The sequence below is a fragment of the Haliaeetus leucocephalus genome, unplaced genomic scaffold (genome assembly GCF_000737465.1).
Source record: "Haliaeetus leucocephalus isolate CR32 unplaced genomic scaffold, Haliaeetus_leucocephalus-4.0 Scaffold555, whole genome shotgun sequence".
NCBI classification, from domain to species: domain Eukaryota; kingdom Metazoa; phylum Chordata; class Aves; order Accipitriformes; family Accipitridae; genus Haliaeetus; species Haliaeetus leucocephalus.
Window position 1 is genome coordinate 16,174,419 of NW_010972991.1, and position 23,760 is coordinate 16,198,178.

At 41.9% G+C, this 23,760-nt stretch overlaps 1 protein-coding gene across 7 annotated transcripts in view; it reads right to left on the minus strand.

The window, feature by feature from the left end:
- Window positions 1-10,379: 10,379 nt before the first annotated feature.
- RIMS2 (regulating synaptic membrane exocytosis 2) overlaps window positions 10,380-23,760 on the minus strand; it is a 487,588-nt gene continuing 474,207 nt past the window's right edge. For 6 of the 7 annotated variants that reach the window (XM_010577010.1, XM_010577008.1, XM_010577012.1 and 3 more), the window contains 5 exons: window positions 15,640-15,781; window positions 14,243-14,355; window positions 13,398-13,499; window positions 12,346-12,485; window positions 10,380-11,903 (listed from right to left, as the gene is read on the minus strand). In XM_010577010.1, the coding sequence (XP_010575312.1) occupies window positions 11,685-11,903; window positions 12,346-12,485; window positions 13,398-13,499; window positions 14,243-14,355; window positions 15,640-15,781 (716 nt within the window). In that variant the 3' untranslated portion in view covers window positions 10,380-11,684. The remainder of the gene's footprint in view (window positions 11,904-12,345; window positions 12,486-13,397; window positions 13,500-14,242; window positions 14,356-15,639; window positions 15,782-23,760) is intronic. The other variant, XM_010577015.1, reaches the window with a different exon arrangement.

The window sequence follows — 23,760 nt, forward strand, 5'->3', positions numbered from 1 at the left end:
CCATGCAGCAGGGAATGGAGCCTGGTGCCAGGGCAGGAGGAGAGCCCAATCTCTAACAGGGATCAACGGCCACAAAATCTGTCTAGTGTCACTAGATGCAAAAGCTGGAACAGTCCCATCAGAAGGACATAATGTGCCTCTTATGCAGATACCAAAGGGTAGTTTATTTACCTGCCCTGGCGAGTCCCAATCTGCTGGAGGAGTGGAGCACTTGGCAGAGGGTACTTCTCAGACACTGCACTGAAAGGATTTGCTGAGTATAACATAATTCAGTGCTGACTGGAGGAATAATTAGAGGGCAGGTCTTCTCCCACAGCTCATGGTGCTTCCATATCACTTGAGAGCCTAGGAGTCCTTCCAGCTCCTCCACACCACCATTTCACTAGTCATTATTGGTACCTGCATTTTCATTTTTAGTGAGACATCTAAACACTTCTAAAAAAACCCAGCCCTGGCTACATGCTGATCACCATCTAACATAGCCATGCCCATCATCCCTGAAGATCTCAAGTGATCTGTGTGGTTTCACATTCCCAGTAAGCAGTTCCTCTGAGGCTGACTTGAGCTCCTCTCCCAACAAAAGAAAGTTTCAGTGAAGGCTCGGTGGGAGACAACTGCATCGCAGCTTCTTCCAGCTTCTTCTCCCCCTGCAGAGCTTTGGGTAATAGTTCTTAAAACAAATTCATTTTTGTTCACTTCCAGGGGAGATGATGTATGGGATCTGGAGTCATTTGACAATGGCCCATTGTGGAGCCTTGCAAGGCAGGCACTTATTCCTTAACTTTCCTTTTCTGCATGAATTGTGAGCTGCTTCCTTCCAATTTGCCATTTTCTTCTTGGCCTCTACCCAAGACAACACTTTTTTGCTTTTTTTTTCAGAGAAGAACTTGTCTTGAACAACTCAAGCTGTATTAACAGTTATGACCTGTATACATGCGCTCAGTAAAGATAGGATAGTAAAATAAAAACCATAACCACATTTGGATGTAAGGGAACTTGAGAAAGAAAGAGGATGTCAATTGGAGACTCATAAACATGATTTTTACACCATCTCATTTCACTTTTACTTGGCATCCTTAAAGACTGCAGATCAGCAGCAAGATTAAGGCTAGCCTCAAAGACCATGGGAGTCACCATCCTGGATCCCAGCCTCTTGTTTCACCTCGGTTTGACAAGTACCCCTGCTAAATGCTTCAGAAGAAAGTACATGACATTCCTTGGTAGATAGGAGCAGGATAACCTGCCCCACGAGAAGGGCTTATCCTTCTCTCTGGTGCTTGGAGATCAGCTTCAGCCCTGAAACTCAAGTAACTGCATCCCTTCCAAAAATCAGTTAGGAGCAGTTGTGATATTGAGGTCAAGGATGGCTGTATCAGAAAAAACACCTGCATGCTGCTTTGTTTCTTTTACCTGTTGAAACAATTATGGGACAATATCACAGATACTGATCTAAACAAGACAACACCCTGGATGTGGCCAAGGGATGGAGAGGAATGAATTGAACTGTTTAGTAGCATTTTGGGTTTTTTCCCCCTCTCCTCAGGCTTTAATTACTTTGCTTGGTTCATTCATGTTATCCTTGTTAATTGTGATTAACTGGCCATGAGTCTGTCCTCTTTTTGCAAACTTGTACAAGTAGGACCAGCTTGAGCAAGGTAAGATTTGGCCAGAACAGCAAACTACTGGGAAAGTGGAAAATGGATCCCGTTGCTTACTCTTCCTGAAGCAGCTCCTCAGCAAGCTGGCTGGCTCTTACCCTTCCTGCTGATGGGGGGGCAGGCAACATGCTGTAGCCCTTTCTAGTACCCCCTCCAGCTCCCACACCTCCCATCTCTCCTGTGGTGGCAGCAGCACATTGTGGCTTTTCAACACGACCCAGATATTTCTTTTAACTCCACGTAGCCTAGCCCTCCTGGGGCAGGGAAGAATTGGTCCTTGTATGCCTGGGGCCAAAACCTCCGATTTTGCTCACAGTGCCTAGGAGCCTGGCCATCTTACAACAGCTTTTAATTCCTGAAATTCTTGTTGACTTGTCGTGGTTTAACCCCAGCCAGCAACTAAGCACCACGCAGCTGCTCACTCACTCCACCCCCACCCAGTGGGATGGGGGAGAGAATTGAAGAAAAGTAAAACTCGTGGGTTGAGATAAGAATGGTTTAATAGAACAAAGAAACTAATAATGATAATGATAACACTAATGAAATGACAATAGTAATAATAAAAGGATTGGAATATACAAATGATGCGCAGTGCAATTGCTCACCACCCACCGATCGACACCCAGTTAGTCCCTGAGCAGTGATGCCCCACCCCTCCTCCCCCCAGTTTAGGTACTGGGCATGATGTCACAAGGTATGGAATACCCCGTTGGCCAGTTTGGGTCAGCTGCCCTGGCTGTGTCCCCTCCCAACTTCTTGTGCCCCTCCAGCCTTCTTGCTGGCTGGGCATCAGAAGCTGACTTTAGATTAAACTACCTAGCAACAACTGAAAACACCAGTGTGTTATCAACATTCTTCTCATACTGAAACCCAAACATAGCACTGTACCAGCTACTGGGAAGACAATTAACTCTATCCCAGCTGAAACCAGAACATGACTTCAGCCTTTCTCCCTTAACAGATCTGCATTTATTTAAGCATTTATTTAAGAACACCTGGAGTAAAGGAACAGGCTTCAAATCTGACAAGAAACATGCTGTGTGCCCAGTTTGGAAAGGACTGATCTATCCTTCACTTATCCACCTAAATTCCCATCTGGCTCTGCATCCCCACAGGCAAAGGTGGCCAGTCTGCATCTGTAAGCAAGGACAGGCCATACCCTAAAGCCCTGGCTGGTACCATGCCTGCTGTGCCACATTGCTGGCATGGCCTCTGCCATGGTTTTAACCCATGACAGACAGCACTATCCCAGGAAATGCTTTGGAGATGGCATAGGCCAGCCCTCATTCCCAGCATTTTGGGAGAGGCAATCTTATCTGACGAGGGGAAGGGAAGGGAGAAAGAAAGAGAGTTCAGCTTGCAAAGCAAGCCGTGCTACTGGGTCTCTCTGCCTGCAGACTGGAGCTGGTGTGTTCTATTGAGTAGTGCAGATGTGACCTAACTGAAGGAGGTCCAGAGGCTGAAGTGAGGCAGGTACACTGGGATGATGCTCTTGCAGGGCTCCAAGCTCCATCCTGCTTGCCTGCAAGTGAAACTCAAGCAGCTGCTTGAGAGCAGAAATACAACCCATCCTTATGCCATGGTCTGTCACCGAGGCCAAGGTCAGCCACGGTGTTAGTCTGAAGTCCTGAGATTTGCATGAGAGGGCGGAGAAGCTTCAGTGGGTACATTTTCCCCTTCCCCACACTTTTGCCTTCACAGCATTCAAATTCACTGTCATTCAGGTCTCAGGAGAGAGACTTTCCCAGACGTTTTCTGGGAGCAGAAAGTACTGAAGGGAATAAGCACCGGGTATTCTTTTATGTCTTATCCAGAGGGTGGCATTGTTGTTTCGGGAACTGTTTGCAGGGCCTACCTTGGGAGCTGAACTGCCTTAGGCCTCCTATGCAGCTGAGAGTGAAAGGTGCTCAGAATGGCTTTCCAGAGGATCCTAAATTAGAATTACCCTGGAGGGCCTCCTGTCTCTTTCCATTGAGTACAATTAAATAGATTGTTAATTTTGGCCCTCTGAGTTTCACCTAAATTAGATGTCTGAAGACAGCCTGAGCATCCATTTCGGGCTGTAAGTGTGGCTTGCTGAACTGCATTGACATCCAGCTGTCACAATTAAGTTTGTTAATCAGCACTGGTTAGGTAAGCAAAGTTACCGAGAGAGGGAAGGAGAAAACTATATGCCAGATTGTTCTGAATCTGTTGCCTAAGTCATCTGCTCACTTTTAAGTACAAAACAGACACATATTAGATGTGGAAGGTCACAGGGAGGCAGCTCGGTCATTCTCACAGTTTATGGCTCATTCTTAAAGAAAACAAGGAAGTAAAAACTGTGCCTATGCAGGTAAAGAAAACAATTACTATATAAAAATAAGTTCTTAGTTACTCGAGTGTGTAACTAAAGAAAACTAGCCCTACAGCTGTACCGATACCGTGATCTTTACTGATACCTCAGCATGCTAATTGAAAACAAGAAATCCTGCGTTAGAAATGAATGTAGTTCACAAAAATCTGAAATGGGGATTCTTATGTTAATTTTTTTTTTTTTCTTTTTCATCTTTCTAAAACTTTCAGAATTGAGAGCTGTGCCAACAGGGTTTTTTTGGTTTAAGGTTCTTCAAGGTACTGGCAAGAACATGTCACCTCTGTATCTTCACTCAACATTTCCTTGTCTAGTACCTGGCTCATGTGTTGAGGGGACAAATTAGAGACGTGATTCATTTTTAGCTGATTTAGTGGCCTGGTTCCCTTCCTGTGACCCAAATGCTTCTTGGCTCACTCTGAGATCTACTCTTCTTAGCTTTCACTTTGTTTCAATGGCTAAAGTGCATCAGGATATATAATAAATATCTCTTCTCCAGCTTGTATCTTTCCCAGTGAGGAATAAAGTTATCTATTGGTGAAATGCCATATTACCCCAGGGCCGTTCCTAGAGAGCCAGAGCTGTTGGCTTGCAGGCGGTTGGGCTTGTACAGCTGAAACACAGTGAAGGACGGGACTCCTTTGTTTGTGCAGGTGGCTGTGTAAATATGTGCACTGATGCCTCAGGCATGTGGCAGGTGGTAGTTAAGGCTTCTGAAAGACCAAGTTAGCAGATCTGAGAGTAAGCAGGTCTTGAGTTCAGACTCCGAAACAAAAAGTCACAGCTTGAAAGTTGGTATGGAATCAGAATATGGGCTGAGAAACTGTTAAATAAGAAAAATCTTGGTGTCATTTCCAGTGTGTGGTAGACTGTAAGAAAGCACTTCAAATGTCCCCAGGCTTCTTAACCAAGTTGCTTCCCAGGCAGCAGCACTCTCAGTGTGCTGCTCCCTAGGAGGTGGTGCCTGATATAAATGACTCTTCCTCATCTTCAGGGAGCTGTCTGCCACTATTCAGGAATGCTGCAGCTAAAGTGCTAATTAACCAGAAACAAAACAGGGGATCAATAAAGTATCTGCCCATTGTTACTTTGATAATTTCACATTCCTGCTTCATCCCTCAGTCTTCCCTAAATCTGCTTTTTATTCTCATCAAGGGGATAATAATTTTGGCCGCTATTGGCATTCAAACTAGGTTGACATGCACTGGCAAGTGTAGTACTGGCCTTTTCTTCATGTGTCAGATGCACTATTGGCATAACAGGACATGCTGGTTGAGTTTTGGCCTAGTAAGTGTTGGTATATTGTGTTGTTTTCATTTCAGTGGGTGGTGTCACCTTAATATAAATATCATCTTTAAAACACTGATCATTCCCTTACCAAAAATGCAGCTAGGCAGAAGGACTTTGACTAACAACTCTTACACTAGTCCTGCTAACATCTGTCCAGAGAAATCACAGAATCATAAAATCATAGAATGTCTTGAGTTGGAAGAGACCCATAAGGAGCATCGGGTCCAACTCCCTGCTCCTTGCAGGACTACCTAAAACTAAACCATATGACTAAGAGCATCATCCAGATGCTCCTTGAACTCTGACAGGCTTGGTGCTGCAACCACTTCCCTGGGCAGCCTGTCCCAGAGACCGACCACCCTCTCAGTGAAGAACCTTTTCCTAATGACCAATCTGAACTCCCCCTGACGCAGCTTCATTCCACCTCCTCGTGTCCTACCGCTGGTCACCAGAGAGGAGATCAGCACCTCCCCCTCCGCTGCCCCCCTTGAGGAAGCTGTAGACTGCGATGAGGTCATCCCTCGGCCTTCTCCTCTCCAGGCTGAACAAGCCAAGTGACCTCAGCTGCCCCTTGTAAGTCTTGCCCTCGAAATAGTCTACCAGTGCCAAATCCACTCCCACCGCATTGAGGTATCCTAAACCTCCACGTCCATAAAGCTAATGGCATCCAGTGCCACTCAGCCATTCCATCTTCATGCCAACACCAGTTCAGCAATATGTACATTTTGGATGGCACTTAATTAACTGTTCTTGGTTGCATCACAGAGGACAGGCATTTATGACAAACTTTTCCTCAGTCCTGTGTCATGCGCTTTCTGCAGATTGAGGATGCTCTTTTCTTTCTGTGTGACCTCATGTCAAATATATTTGGGGGCATTAATGCCCTATGGTTTAATTAATATGGCTGCTTCTCTTTCTTCCTGGGACTGGGCTGAAGAGTGACCTGACAGGGCAGTGTGTCAGATCTGGGAAATTAATTCCCAGCCATTTCCTCCCTCATCAGTTATCGGCTGCCTGCTGCCCTCAGACCTGATAATTATACAGGCAGTTCAGATAGGACTTGATAATGAAGGACCATGGAGTCTTTGTTCTTATTGCTGGCTGCTGAGGCTGGGTCCGCTTCTCCTAAGCTCAGCAGCTGTGAAATTAGACATTCAACCCAAGCCAGTCATCGCTTTCTGCCTCTGTGGTCAACGGGAAGAGAGCGAGAGAATCTGATCTCCCCAGAGTGACTCACCCCATCCTAAACAAGACAGCTAAAATAGGCACGTATTAAACCAATAATTCCAGAAGTTAATTTATCTTTGGTATTAGTAGCATATAGCTTTATTTTTTGCCAGCTAAAGCTAGATCCCATTAATCTGTCCTAAATGCGGGCTGTTCTTGCCTGGGAATATGTGCATCTTCTTTCTCACAGAGCTGCTTGCTCCTGATAAAGGCTCACTCTAAATACTTGCCAAGGAAGGGACGGAGAGGGTAGTCACAGTTGGAAGATTGTTGTAAGACCTACAGCTCTGGTGTCTGCTCTTTGCTGCTTGGGTGACAGGGAGGTGAGACTTGCACAGAGGTATGAGCTAAGGAAACAAATATGAACTGCTCTAGACTCCCTCACAGCATTACCTAACTTTGTGAGGAAGCTGTGAAATCTAATGCTTCGTTAACTTTTATGTCATATTAAAGCATTGGTATTTAACCTTCTGTGTAAAAACACTTATTTTTAAATTAGTTATATAGTTGAGAACAGCTATTTGATAGTGGGAGGCTACGAGAATGCAATGATGTACTGGTTAGCACGTGCTGGCCCCACACTCACCCTCAGCATGGCAACATCATCTCAATACTTAAGCCTTGAAGACCTGCAGTAAAGGCATGGCAGCAGAAAAGCCCCACAATTAGGGTGACATAGTGTTTTACCGCATTTTTTATTGGCACAAACACTTCCCAGAATAACCATCTGAGCCAATGCTTAGTAGTCATGAGTAAAGCAGGACTGTTAAGATTGAAACGATCTACAGTTTTGTTTTGTTTGAAATTAAGGGGAGGTGGGCAAGAAGGTGCTGGTGAGGGGAAACAGCAAGCAATCCGGAGAAACTGTCTCAAAGAAGAAAAGGACCCTTTAGAAAAGTAGTATATTGTGGCTTTTTTGGGGCCTGTACAGCTGTATCAGCAAACCTTCTCAAGCATTTGCGAAGTGCAACTGTGTTTATTTCTAAGGAGTGCCAAAGGCAGATGAACTCTGGCGTGTCGAGCTGTGGGAGGAGGTGGGTTTGCCCACCGCCGGGCTGGAGGTGATGTCCTCCAGGGTACGGGGCAGCCTCACCCGCCATCACAGCCCAGCTCCGACCCAGGTACCCGTCTGCCCTGTCACCCTTGCAACAGCAATGTCAGCATTAGCAGAGGAGAAGAGGGACCTGCTGGGATGTTAGTGGTTTAACACACCAGAAATTTGGGTCTGTTCCCCCAGCACCCCACTTTCAGATGCAGTACACCAAACAGGAGTTTCCTTCTCCAGAGTTCCCACCAGTGCTCTGCCCAAAATACACTTGCTTGCTTTCTTGGTGGTTTTATCTCACGACAGTACCGCAGCGCTTTTCTTTCACCTTGTATCTGGAATCGAATACTCACATTTTGCTGTGCAAACTGCCAGCCAGCCTCTCAGCCTTCAGTAAATTTCCAAGGCATAGGCACCCGACTTAGTGGCAGTGCTTGTGTTTTGCCCCGTCACCACTGCCTGTGCTGATGCTGCCTCTGAGCAGTCAGGTAGAGAGAAAAGCCTCCGCTCCCACCATCTCCATCCCCATCTCCACCCTCAGCCCCTCACAGAGCTGTAGAGGTGGTGGACCACCGCCTGTTCCCTGCTGCAGAGGCTGCATCAGCCCCAGCAGCCACCACTGCCGGCTGGCTGCTCTGTCCTCGTTTGTGCCCTGCTCATAGAAGAAAGGCACCTAATATTAGGTGGCATCTAGGGATGGGGTGGAAGCTTGCACACTTACTGTTTTTAACAACCTGTTTAATATTATAGTCCAGCAGCTAAAAATCTAAGGCTACAGCTTTCCTAGTGGCAGGAACCATACCTGGGCAGGGAACACCGCTGGCGTTGCCCTGGGAAGGCTGGGCAGTGCCCTCCTCACCCACCCGGACACTGGATGGGAGTTCGATCCACAGCCACCCCCAACAGCCCCCTTGAGTGTGGCCACCCTGTTTCAGACGCTGGAAGCCTAACCGGGTGGCACAGCCGCTCCACGCCAGCCGGCAGCAGCACTTCACCCTCCCAGCACGTTCAGCGTGCTGGTTATATCGGAGACGGAGCACGTCCTCGCAGCCCGGGGTGGCAGCTCGGAGGCAGCTCCAGCCCTGGAGCCCTGCACCCGTTTCGGCACGTGAGAGCAGGAGCGTGGCCGCAGCGCGGAGCCCGACGCCTGGCTGGGGGACAGGCAGACCCAGCCTCCCACCGCTCCCCCGGCCTGCGTGCACACACCATCCCCAAACCTCCGGCCGTGAACGTGTTATCCTAAAAATGACGTTTCATTGGCAGCACTGCTCAGAGAAGAAAAGCTTGCTGCTTCTTCAGCTGCATGTGCCGTTTGCCACGAGCTCCACTGAAGGATGCTGCCGACCGTCTCCGAGAAAAGCAACAAAGTGCTGCACACAAGTTCTGTAAAGAAAATGTTTTATTTAAAGTGTTAAATACCATCACCAGAATGAGTTTGATTTACATTAGTTGGTGTTCATTACAGGCCTAATCTGCCCTTTTTTTTTTTTCCCCCAACTGTAATTCCTTTTAACGTTTTAAAACATACTATGTACAAGACAGCAGTGATCACTGGAATAGTGCTATTTACATGACTAAACCATAAGTAGAGTTGCAGACGTGTGAAAATTAAAAAAAATACATTAATTTTTTTAAAATAAATACTGCATAATGACAAGTATGTACAAACCTTCCATGCGTCATGTCCTTGATTTTAAAATTTGAAATAATTTATCTAGGACTATGCATACAAGAATGTGTGAGCACATCCCACAGTATCAGGAAAATGCTTATGTATTTTTGTTTAATATCCTAGGGGATACTGTAGACTGTATGTTAGTAGTATTTATTTGCTGCTGGTAGACAGGTGTCTAAATTATTTCAATAAATATAATTTTACCAGTCTGTCCATTAACTTAACAATAATCCATTATATAAACTCTGAAGACAAGACACAATCTTGATTTATATGATATTGCACAAAGTAAAAGGCATTTTAAGTGATACTGTTATTACTTTTGCCCTCTTATGAGGCAGGTACAATTTCTTAATGGGAAACTTCAATAGATTTTCAAACAAAATCAGAATAATTCTGTGTGGCCTTAAAGGTAAATGTAATGTGTATTTCAAAAATTATTACAAGGTTTCAATATTAAACCTTAAATAGGTATTAAAGGCATACAAAGACCCAGAAAAAAAGGATATTTTGTTATTAAATGTTAGCCAGTTACATTCCTTTTAAATAATGAAATTTAAGGAGAAGCTTGAACTTGCAGCACCACCCAACGGTAGTTACTGTCTGCTACAAAAAAACAGGTTTTTGAAGATCCACTGACTGCAATGAGGGTTCCGGTAATGGTGTCAAATAGCTGTCGGAGTTGGTACTGATAAGCTTTCTTTAAGGCTATTTTACAAACCAAAGACTGATATTTTCCAGACTGATATTACCTAATTATATCTTTTGCAACACAAATAGTTTATGAAAATTGAACTTTACAGCAGAAGAACTGTATGAATTAGTAACCTTTGTTGCTTTTGTAATCTCAAAAATGTAGCAATTAATTTGGTTTAGCGCAAATAAAGGTGTTCAAATTTATTTCCTAAAAATCAACCAGGTACTTAAATTTTTCCTCTTTCCAAAAACCTTCAAGAAATGATAGTTCAACCTTTGAATGAAAGATGCTGGTGCTGAAAACAAATTTATTGAAGACATCTTACAATGGCCACATGATTCCAGTATTTTGCTGTAGAATTCAATTTGGAGGTGAGAAAAAATGAAAATAAGTTACCATGCACTGTACAATAAATTGCAAAAAGTTCAAATATCTTCTTTATCAAATACATGCGGAATTACATTAATGTACTCCCAAGCCATGTTGCAAAATCCTTTTCAACATGCTTGAAAAAAAGTAAGTTCTTAAACAATATTTTTCTCAAATAATTCAGAAATGCAGAACAATCTGCAACCCTGAACCAAATACGGGGCATAAGAGAGTAATAAGTCAAAAGGTAGCCATTTTAGAATATGATGGTCATCCTGGGAGGTAGAGGGGAAAAAGAGCAAAAGGAAGAAGGGAGACTGGGAGGAGAGATAGAGAAAGGAGGAGGTAAAAGAAGTGTACAATTTGCACATTATGTTGAACTTTACAAGGCTTGTACCTTTTACATTTAAATAAATTTAATATATTACACTTATTTCTTGTCACATAAACAGAATTTTAAATATTTGCTAGAAATTATTTTTTATTTTTAATATATGTCTGCAAAAATACAGACCATGACTGGTTTAAAGAATGATAAACGTGGTGTGTCTTTGTATCACCCTGTTGCATTCTCTTCCCTTTAAAACCATGCACTAGTGAAATTTATTTTTAAAAATAATATAAATTGTTGAAAATGGCTGATTTATTCTTTTTTTTTTTTGCAAGTTGCAGCCCCAAGAAAATAATTTAAGTGTTCAGCTAAATCTGTGTCCATGCAAAAAAGTTTCTTTAATTTCATACAGTACAGTATATCCACAGAACTTTATTTTTCAGAGAGTCCATCATATCTGGGGTTTCACTGTATCTATAGCTGGAGGTATGAAGCCCGCCACTTTAAGTCTTGAACCTTTTCAGTATGAAGAGTTTTCGGATCTTCAGCAACTGTTTCAAACGACAGTTGACTTTTCTAGCATCCTTACATTCTTCTTTTCTTCCAATGTCTGCTAATCCACTGACTCGTAACATGGCTTCATGGGAGGGTAACTCCATTTCTGTGGCATAATCAAGCATTAGGAGGGCAGGGCAGATAAATAAAGAAACGGGAGCAACAAAACAGATATGCCATTGAAAAGGACTTTTGTTGCATGAAACAGATTGATTCTTTTAGTTTAGTCCATGGCTTCAGATTGGACCAAAACTGAGTGTCCCTGAACTCCAAACCTATCAGTTCTTCATGACTTCAGTCCTTCACCTGAGGGCCTTCCGTAGGGCACAATGTGTGCAACTTCCTTGAGAACACAGGATCGCGTTGCAGCCCTAGAAACAGGCTCAGAAGACACAACATTAAGCATGCAGTGTTACCAGGGTTTGCGACCTGTAATTTTATTTTTTTTGTAACGCTGGTTGCTATGACAACAGTTTCACAGCTGCTATGAGCGAGCATACGAAGGTCCTGTTGAACTTTCAAGAGATGATTGGGAAGCTCTTCTAGTGAGAGGAGCTAAAGTTGGGTCTACTAGGGAAGAAGGAGGGAAGAGTTTGAACCACCCAATCACCATGTTGGACAGGTCCAGTTCATCTAAAAGTATCTGTGCCACTCCCATAAAGGATTTGTGATCCATACGTCCATAGTCTCCCCAAACAATTATCTGTTAGCAAAGGAACACAAGAAAATAGAAAAATTTCAGCAAAAATGATGACAGCTTCAATCTGATTCATCAAATGTCTCTGCTTATTTAATTATAGTAAAGAATGAAATATTTGACTGCTGACATAGTTTAGTTCTGTGTATACTAATCATGATGCAGTGACAGAAATGACCTGGGCAGTAACAGAGAAGTTATCCATGATACTAGAGAAAGCCCAGTGAGAGAAGGAGCCCATACATATAGAAGCAAAATAATCTACAACTAACTTTTGCTCTGCACTTTCTACTTGCATCAACAGTTATTACTGTAGTAGTTATCTGCTCAACAAGTATTTGAGATAGCAGAACTTGCCACATGAAGCATGAAAGGAAGTTTGAAACTCATTCAGTGAAAACTGTACAGGTGATGTTTTCAGATTTGGAAGAATATTGATGCAAATTACCTGTAAAACTTTTCCTTGGGGACTTTCTTCAAATGATAGAAGTTGCTGATAAAGTGGTTCCAGCGTTTTTCTTGCTACCTTTGTTTTCTTTTTGGCTATGCAGACTCCATTTTCTAATAGATACACCTTTACATATGGTGCTTAGAAGAAAGAAAATAAAGAACAGTAAGTAAAGAAGTCCAGATTTCTTGCATAACAGATGCGCTGTTCTATCACCATATGATAAAATCTGCCTTTTACTGGATGTATAACTTATATGAACAAATCTCCACAAGGAATATTAACATTTATTCACATGCAAAGCATCCATGCATTTCCTTTACTTTTCTCCATGGTATAATTTTTTCTTTACTTCTTTTTTTATGTCTCTCTTGCCATGAAACAATTCAGATTCTGACCTGGAAAATCAGATATTCCTATATATAGTATCCCTATACTGTACAGTATGCAAAATAGGCCTGTTAAGTAAATGAATGACTTGCATTGACTTTGGAGAGATTTGGATCAATGCTCCAAATTGTTAATAATTTCAAATTATCTACAAGGTGAAAATCAGTGAAGAAAAGACTCTGACACAATTTCTACTTTGGCAGAAGAGCTTGCTAAAAATATCATTATATTGTCCTTTTCACATAGTGTTATAGGACATCAGATTATAAAATAAGGAGTAAGTAGCAAATACTGGTCTACTTTTTGAGTAGTTACCTATTCCACACCTCTTGTTGATACCCTCTTCAGCCCTAAGATTCCTATATCACATCTTCAGTATATACCTTCCTTTCTACCCCATAACCAACAATGCATTTGCTGTTACTGAAATACTTTTTTTGTCTTCTGGTAGCCCAAACACCAGTCTAATTTTTTTTCTCCTCCTTAAGTCGGGTTGATTTTTTGTATACCATTATGCATTTCAGTGTACAATACTGTCATCTACTGATATGTGAATTTGCTAAGAATTTACATAAGTTGAACAGTAAAGCCTCAGAAGTTGGGGGTTTGCTGGATTTTTTTGGTAGAACTCTATTCTTGTTGCTAAGATTTTTCTTCCTTACCTGGCAGTGTCTTTGAACCTGGTTTTACAACAAGGCCACGGGCTCGGATTATTTCTACTTCCAGTTGTCCTTTCTTGTCCATCATTCCCACCTGGATATCTCCTAGACAACAGAAAGAAATCCTGGCATTGTAATTCAGAAATACCTCAATATATGAAAAGCTATGGGAATTTCTAGGATGAATGCATGATGACTTGTATGGTCTGCATTCCACCAGTAAGTATGATATGGATTTTAACACTACTAGATATTTTAATACTTATTCTCTTCACTGCTATTTATGTTAGTAAACAATTAAAAAACCCTGCAATAACATCTTGTCTCCCACTTCCCATGCCCCCATCACTTCAAATTAAATTATTTTTTTTGTCTTAAGAATTTCTGACAAAAATAAAGGCAGCGAGGGCATTAGTACAAAGCAGCTCTGTAAAACTGTTTAAAATCTCTTGCGATGAAAAAGCTATGAAAAGATAACTTGCGAATATAAAAAAAGCCTGTAAGCACAATAATAACAAATACTTTGCACCTAAATTTCCATTTTTATTCAATACTATCCAAGTGATTCAGAGAAAGGATTGGTCTCATTAGCCACATTTTAAAGTTAGAAAACTGAAGAAGAAGAGATAAAAGATTGAATTTTTCAAAGCACCTTTCTACTTTTGAGTGTCTTAATGAGCATCCACAATTATGTTCAACTTTGGCTGAGGTTATAGTTTTGGTCTTAACCGAGTTGTTCAAAACCACATGGGAAATCCGTATTTAAAGACTTAGACTCTAGATAATTTCTATGTTCTAATTACCAGACCCAGTAGATTATATCATATCTATAGGACATAAATGCTTACCCATTGATGGTGTTGCCAAAGTCTGTCGTCCTACAAGCTGGGCAGGACCAAGTCCATCCAGAAAATCACTGAACTGGCTGTCTGCAGCCAACCTTACACCGGGGAAAATCAAACTAAAAAATAATATTGAAAAAAACCAAAAATAAATACACTTGAATTTGCCCTTTTTTGTTTTCTAGATGTTTTGCATTTAGCGTTTATGGTTTTGGTACTACTGCTCACAAGGAACTTATTTCCACTGACAAGATTACAAAACAATTACTGTAATTTTCAAAACTTCAGTGTTCAACAAGCAGCAATTTGGCTTCTGGCATATAAACAAACAGGTGAAGAAAGCACTAACCCTCACTAAGTCTAATTTCCACAGTAATATTTTTCCATCATGCTCTCTTTTCCCAATGTACTAAAGACCACTGTTAATTATCGTAGTATTCATATGTGACCAGTTCAGTAAGATATTAATACATGCCCTTACCAGTAATTTAGTTACATGAAGGCATCTCAGTCAACATGAACTCAATGGCTGAATGTCATATGTATCCAGTGAAATTATTACATTAGACTGAACACTGGTTACTACTTTTAAAATCAGCATTCTTTATAAACCTTTTGTTTAAAACGTCTTTGGCAATGATGTCTATTCAATAATGGAACTGAAATCCATTGTGGCAAATGACCAAAGTAACTTAAAATCCAAATTCTTGCCATAAGTTATCTGTGACCCATTACAAGGCAGTAAGAACTAATGAGATTTGTAATGACCAACCAAAAATAAATGTCCATCTCAAACGCATATATAGTGCATCAACTTGGACGTGTAAGATATATTGTCCAGTGTAGGTGTATCGTCCAGTGCTGTGAATACGACTAATAAATCTATGCACAATAAGATTTTTCTGGGCAATGTCTTGAACATACCACTCAGAAGTCTTTTAACTCGGGCTTTTATGAAAAGCATGACACATGACAGTCTCATACTTCTGCCCAGGATTAATTAGAATAATCTTTGAAAAACTCTTGAGCCCAGCGAAGGACACCTGGAAATGCTCTGCTCTGCAAAGCACAGACGTATGCAAGGAGTTTTCAGAAGAGGACCTGTCCTTTTCTGTGTTTTACCCGGTGCGCTGCACCCGCTGCCCCTCCTGCCACACCGCATGCCGATGCTCTGACCCACCAGGTGCCTTCCTCATGGCACGCCAGAAACGATCCTCATCCTTCCTGCACCAACAAGGGGAGATTCTTTTGGTCACAGGGGACGACTTAGGCTTGGTCCATCAACGACACTAGCTTGTGAAGGGAATTCTGACAGAAGAGGGCCTACAGCGCTCACCGCACTTTTGTCTAACTACCGGTTTCCTGGAGGAACGTCAGGCACCCCAGTTGTAACTGCTGCTTACTTTCCCTCAGAGCTGTAGCTGTTCATGCTCCCATCCGTCGACTCCCGGCTGGCCTGACGGGTCATCCAGTTCCTCATCTCCACAGCCAGCCCTGTCTCAGTGCTCCTCTGGACGGTGCTCCGCAGCTTCTTGCCCCCTGCTTCTGCGGAGACAAAAAAGCAGCCCCCATCGCACGGCGCTGTGGCGGCTGGGCCGCCCTGCGGGCACCACACCACCGCTCCCTGTGGCAGAAACACTCGGAGCCAGAAATCGGTGGCCTGTGCCAGAACTTCCAGTTAGAAAGGACCATTTTTTTTAAATAATAGGCAAGCAGCAGCGTAAATCTCTTTTACAGGACCTTAGCTCTACCACCGCCTGCTTTCCAAGGGCAGACAGCATACGCGCAACACGAGTCTGCCCACCGAGGTAACCAGATTTACACTATCCGTAGTCCGGTGTGTTTAAAATATGTTTTCTCTGGATGAATACATCCCTCTTAGCAATTCAATTAAAATGTTACCATTATGTCAAAACCTGCAGTGTCTGAGGAATGTTCTAATTCAGATGAATTATTTGATTTAAAAACATTTGGTCATCATCTGCTAAATCAAGTTACAGATATCCATTAGTGAGGACAGTAAACAACAAATCAAGAAGCCTTCCCATTCTTTCTTCTCTATTCACGCTCTTCTCATTTCACTAGCAGCTTTAACTGTATATCTAAAAAATACAGTATTGACTTTTATGCACAATATGAAACTTTATTACCACCTCCAAGAGTAACGTTTTTTTGTATCCGCTTGCATAGTTTAATTTTAGTTGTAAAAACAGCAAAGTGGCAGACAGCTGAGTATCAGACAAGGGAAAAAACACTCAAAACTTAATAAAGCAGCATTTTAGTGTAGGAATTTTGATCAAGACCTCAGCCAGAACATATGTTGAAAGCAAAAAAAAAGAAAGGAAAGAAATTAGTAGGAATGAAACTTCAGTTTTTCTTTCATGAATAAGACAGTCACTCCATGTCATTTCTGATTTTAAATGCTGGACCCTGCAATGGGGCAAGGAATTCTGTATTCCAATTTCTTTTATCTGTTCACTACCCCCCTGACTTCAGCACAGTGGTGTGTGATATACTGATAATATTATAAAAGAACAGTAACTCTAAATGTACACACCACCAAATAATATCAGAATTCTTAAACAGTGGTACAATGAGGGTAGAGTAATATCCAATATCCTAGGATATCTAGGGACTCACTCTCTTCTGCAGTTGTTTGTAGCCTCTGCTACCCTTTACACCTTCTCTGGCTCATCATGTACCAGAGGTCAGAAGAACTGCTGGACCTGTGGGGTTGGTGAAGCTCTAGGATTTGAGAAAGGAAATGAGCAAGGGAGGAGATTGTCCTGGGATAAGGACTCTCACACCCCGAGAAGAACATGTGAGCACAGGGGCTGGCTTAGAGTAAGAGGACCTGCACCCTCAGACAGGGAATAGGAGCGGGACATCAATTTCAACGTCCACACTCAGTGTCACTCTGTCCTACAGGTTGCAGTGTAGGCTGAAGTCTCTGTGCTGGTTTTGGCTGGGATAGAGTTAATTTTCATTATAGTAGCTAGTATGAGGTTATATTTTGGATTTGTGCTGAAAACAGTGTTGATAATGCAGAGATGTTTTCGTTATTCCTGAGCAGTGCTCACACAGAGCCAAGGCCTTTTCTGCTCCTCACCCCACCCCACCAGCGAGGAGGCTGGGGGGGCACAAGGAGTTGGGAGGGGACACAGCTGGGACAGCTGACCCCAACTGACCAAAGGGGTATTCCAGACCATAGGACGTCATGCTCAGCATATAAAGCTGGGGGAAGAAGAAGGAAGGGGGGGATGTTCAGAGTGATGGCGTTTGTCTTCCTAACTAAGTCTTACACGTGATGGAGCCCTGCTTTCCTGGAGATGGCTGAACACCTGCCTGCCCATGGGAAGAGGTGAAAGAATTCCTTGTTTTGCTTTGCTTGCACACACGTCTTTTGCTTTACCTACTAAACTGTCTTTATCTCAGCCCACGAGTTTTCTCACTTTTACTCTTCCGATCCTCTCCCCCATCTCGCTGCAGGGGAGAGTGAGTGAGCGGCTGTGTGGGGCTGAGCTGCCAGCTGGGGTTAAACCACGACAGTCTCCCAGGCCCTCCAGTCAGGAGGGATATTAGGTCAGATAAAAAACACGGGAATTTTAGTGAAGTGGGAAATAGACCCCCAAAACACCTTGAAACCCACTGGCCCCTTGTCAAGAAAGATTAATAACTTTGCAATATTTAGCAGTAGTGAGACATTTCTATAACAGTATCATGAGTGGTTTAAATCATATTGCTTATTACAAGCCTTCTATGCATTCCTTAAGACCATAACTTTTAATGAGTATATAAAAATAACAGAAGTAATAAATTTCCTCTAGAACTTCAGCTACCACATGAATTTATTACCCAACAGAGTGAAATAATTTTTTTACTACATCAAAACTACTTCTGAAAATGCCCATCAATACCTGGTGCAATAAATACAAATAAAAAAGATGCAAGGCTAACATTACATATGAAAAATGAAGGGCAGAAGCCAACAATTTCATTTCTATTGGTTTGTACTGTTCCAAGTGTCTGCTGGTTTTATTATTTATATTAAACTAATGAAAGCTGGCAGCTGACTTCCAACACTGGTCCAGAGTTGTTCTAAAATCCAATCACTCACATCAAAGAAATATTCCCACAAAACTGCCAGGAAAAAATTGTGCTACAGTTTTGTAGAAAAGGTACACTGCATCATAGTTATATGTGAAAGGCACCCAATTCCTGAAGCTCCATGCTCTTTTCATTCAAGTATTGTTACAGGATATTGCTCTTACATTGTAAGAGCTCTTTTTGATTAGTAAGCATTTATTTTCGTTCAGCCGTGTTGAATGGTGGTCATTCTCAATTCATTGTTGCAAACATGATTTCTCTCATGCAAATTTAACAGAACATCTCCATCTTGCATGATTCTTCAATCTCTTCATGTCATATCTTTCAAAGATTTTGGGGTTTGGGATAAATATGTGTTTGAATATGTGATATGTGAAGGAGTACATAGTAACTTTTAGTAGGGCAGATTTTTTTCTGAATTAGAATTAAAGTCTGTATGCCTTCACTCTAGCAGAACATTCACAGGAAAAACAACACATCTGTTGCACATCAATTTACTGAGAAATCAAGGCAGAACTGGTACAATTGCCATTCAAGTCTTCATAGAGGCACATGTGTAGCTGTTCTTAGCATCCCTCTGTATCTTATTTTTAAGCAGTTTTACTTTTTTCATTTTAACCAAAATAAGTGCTCTTGCTCACATGAAGACAGGCTGACAGCTGCAAAGATACAACTTGGATATAGCATGAAAGTTAGGCATGCATAGTATATCCAGCTTTTGTATAAGTGCAGGTGGTAAACAGTAATTATTTTGACCTTAACACTGAATTTAAGGAGGGTTGAAAGGAGGCTCTGTGAATAACTGTTTTCCAGATTTCAACAGAAACAGGCAGAGCTCTCTGATGGTCTCAAAAGAGAAATATCTGACCTTTCAGCAATAAGGCTCCTAATCATGATGTTGATGCTTTGTGAAATAAGATATGAAGACTTTAACAGCAAAATGGCAATTTGGAATAGAAGTAAAGAAGACGACCCAGATCACAGGCATGATTCCTGAGCCACTGCTTTAGAGATGAATATTCTTTCAGATTAAGCTAGGCTAAACTCATATGTAATAATACACATGAGAAATACCTACACTTGATTGTCCACAATACTTGCAATACATTGGTCCCTGGAAAAACGTAATAAATAAAAAATAATCCCACAACTCTTCAAACAATTTAAAAGCAAAGACAGTACTTACATAATCCATAATTTGTGTCTCATAAATTCAGCATTAAAATACTTAAAAAGTTGCAAGTAGCAATAAAAATGCAAAGTAGTTACTCAACTCAAAGAAATAGTCTTTGGTGCCATACTTCCAAGCTGTAGCTGGTAGAAGATCTGGTTGAAGGTCTTACCACTAGTAAATCCAAACTGTTTTCCCTCATTCCTGCCTGGAAATTAAAACCTCCTCTGTTGTGCTAATTCAACTACTTGTGTGGCTGCATTCTGTCCTGGACCCAGCCCCAAAGGAACAAATCAATATATTTTAAAGTTGTCCTTTTTGTTTTAAGACAAATCATTTCCCCAAACCATTTGTGAAAACAAACATACAGTTGAATGAACCCAACTGAGGTGATGCTAATCTCTAGCTAGATGAATAACTTGGGAATGCATCTGACACTAACACAGAAGTAAACATGTAACTAGTGCCACTGTAAAAGTGTGGGTTGGTTTTATAATCATAAAGTATATAGACATATACGCTCACCTCATGCTCATCCTGTTTTTAATACTACCAAATGAAAGGATGTAGAAGCAAGAGAGTTCAATAGTATATTTTGTTGCTAAGCGTGTTGCTGACTACCTACATTGAAAATCATTTTACTCACAATTTACTAAGCTCTAATAAAGAACATTGAAAATGTTCTCCAAATTAGTATAATCTAATTGCCCTAGAAAGAAGAAATTTCTCTCAAGTCCCCATCACAAATATGGAATATATTATCTGAAAAACACTAGTTCAGATTCTTGCAGCCATATTGTAAGGAGTGGAATAAATTACCAGAAATAATTGCTTTGGCATTTAAGAAAGCACATTCATTCTTACAGTTAATCACACTGGTAATTTAACTAATATGGTTACTGCAAATAGACTCCACAGGCCACATTTTCTAAATTACACATGGAATTATTTGTTCCCACAACTTGAGTGCAAACCACTTGCAAATTAGGGGTGCAAAACTACCAATACGATCTTCAGTATCAGCTGAGGACAAGTCAAAAACTGCAGTGAATGCAACAGATTGCCTTCCGTGATCTGGGATCTAGCCAGATGAAACTTGCCTCCGGCGGGGAGAGCTCGAGCTCTCAGCTCACTGTCAGCAAGAGCCTCCAACAGCTGCTCACCACCAGGCACAGAGCCCCCAGAGGGGACGTCGCTGGCGCAGGCAGAGGCAGGCGGGCCGTGCCAGTCCCCCGGTGCTACGTGAGCTCTCGGTAGGACTTGTACTGAGCACAGAGCAGCTGCGGCTTCAGGAACACACTCAAGTGCTTGAGGTGCCTCTTCTCTGCTCTCCTCACCTCACCTCACCTCACCAAAAAGGCTGCATAAAAACTGCCTCAGCCTTTTCATTTGAACTCAGGAGTTAGCTGCCTGTAAGTGACCCTTTTTCAAGAGTGAAGCTCTAGAGATCTGCTCTAGGCATGTTAAGAACAGGTTAGATAAAATCATCAGAGACAGTCCAAAAACTCTTGATCCTACCTAAGAAAAGGGAGATGGGGTAGGTCTCAAATTCCCTTGCAGTCACACAATTCTGCGTCTGGAACAGCCCAGGTTTGGGCCGCACTGAATGAGGCATTTAGCTCTTGTTTAAACACTGCTGGGAACCGCAGCTGAGTTGTTTCTTTTCTTGTGTCACCCACAGACCCCAAGCAGCAGCCACAGATTAAGATCTACTAATTTAAGCAGGCTTTGGGAAACCCAGATTCCACTGTCACCTCAGTTTGAGAAGCTATGAGCCCATCTCACCAATTCTCAGAGGCCAGTGCTAACGACCAGCTTATGAAGCATCCTGTTATGGTCCTTCTGATGGAGCTTTTTCACAGCACATGCCATAAGCATTTATGAAGCCCAAAGAGCATTTGCAGGTCCAGGGAGAAACTGTAGCCAGGGGACCTCCCTTACTTCGCACTTGTAAGGAAGAAGGGAAGACGTGTTCCAGTTCCTGCTCCCATGAGTATCTGAACGTAAAACATTGAGAAATTCCGACTGGGATGGGGATGTCCTGCCCTGATAGCCCAAAAGCAGAGCTGCCTTCAGTGGGGAAGCTCTTCAGTATGGGAGCAGCCAGGTTTGGAAAATCTCAGAGTCTGGACTGACAGCCTCAGTTTGTCCTATGCATTTTTTAATTTCTTGGGAGACCTCACTAGTTTTTCATTTTCAGTCAAAAAATACTTCTTCACTCTTGTCCTGTGCCTTTGTGTTTCCTCCTCTCTCTTTCCTCTGGCCATACTGGAAGCATGGTTAATTAAGGTTAAGGTTAATTAAGAAGCTTTTGGGTCCCATTCTTGATAAATTCCCATACAGAGGACCCAAGAGGCAGCCATCACGAATCTCAGTTGTTCCTGGGATATAAAGCTTTGGCCAGGTTGCAGCATCCTTTGCTGCATTTCATTTCCCTGTCATGGCAAGGCTGGTCGTACCTTCAGTCTGGAAAAGATCCCTGTGGCTTGCTGTGGCCGCGTGATGCAAAGTCAGTTTACCACGCACTGCTCCCAAGCAATGCTGTGGTTTAAGGCAGGCACCTGCTCTTTATTCTCTCCCACTTTTTAATGTGTTTAAAGTTGTATTCTGCCACTTTAATTTCACTGCTGTGCTGATGTCCATTCTTCAGTCCTAACTGACCCTTCAGCAAATTCTGATGAGCACCAGACAATGGAAACTGCTTTTGTCTGTGTGGGGCATCCATCAGTTTAAGCTCTTCAACACTGGCGGTCCCAAAAGTTTTTGAAACATTTTTACAAGACTGAAGTGTTAACAAAGAGCTGTTTTTCTACATACATGATAATTACTTCCTGTTCCTAAAATTCCAGTATCCCCTGTACTATTATTCAGAATCACTACTGAATGTCCTACACATAAAAAGGACAAATAGCCATCTCTGACAGCTTAGAGCTTGTTTTCAATACTTGTGCTATGTAAAATGGAAATCCCAATTAAGCGTATACAGAACCACAGCATGGAGGTTTGCTGCTTGGCCATTCCCTTGACAAAGAATTTACCCCTGATAACAGATAACAGACAGCCAACAGACTGGGAGCCATCCCAGGGAATCAAAACTAAATAACCGCACCTGTAAGGTTGACAGATGTTAGTACTGATGTGATTTCCACTTCTCTTTTGGTTACTTGGTTCTGACTACGTAACAACAAACTGGCTATGCAGATCTGGTTGGATCCTTTGTTTTAAAGATCTTGATTACAGATCTTGATTGTAATACACAGTAAGAAAATAAACTATTTTTTATATTTTTAGTCACCTAATTGGCCCAAGAGAGATCAGGACATCTCTATTACTTTTAAATTATTTTTTTCAAATGTATGCCTGCAGGGCCAAGAAGGAATGTTTTCTTCAAATTTGTGTAAGATATATTTCCAAGTCAGCTGCTATCCTGAGGTTTACTGAGCTAGTAAAGTACCCCTTGACTAGCCAGTCCAACCAGAGATCCATAAAGATTTGAAACTAACTTGGAAAAACTCTGTTGCACGTTAAATGTCTCAAATATGGGATCATAAAAAAAGTTCAGTTCTGATTGCAATATAAAACCAGCAGACATCAAATGCAGAATTAATATGTTATCCTAATTACTTCTATTTAGAAATGCGCAACTCCTGACAGTGAGATGTGAATCAGGAACGCAACTGCACACAGCCACGCAGGCCTTTCCAGCACTTCTGCAGAAGTCTCTGTTTCTGTTACTAAGACCATTGGTTTTCTAGGTGTGCTCAAAAGCCTTGTATGATTGCTCTAAAACTGAACCCAGAGGTACAACAATGAAGTAGCACATGGCATAGATGTTCTTATCATTCAAATATCACAGGTCTGACTGTGCATATCTTGTGCATGTGTCAAAACAGAATGGTAGCATTTTACATCCACTTTGTACATCCTGTACAACAATCTACATGGCTACAAAAAGTGTAAAGCAGTGGGAAATCAGTCTCATCCCGAAGCTATTAAAATCCTGAAAAAATAAGGCAAGCAATTTTGTGGAATTACGTTCTAATTTTATATGCCATTTACATAAGGAATCACTAAATAGGTGCACATCTTCACCACAAGAAATTTTTAAACACAGTCTTTGATTTTGCCAATGACAAAGGATAACCATCTTAAGTAAAAAGAAACCACCACTGCAGTTTTGAGTGACAATGTTTTTACGTTTATATGTACATTCAAATTTCTGGATGTATAGCATTCTTATGCACCT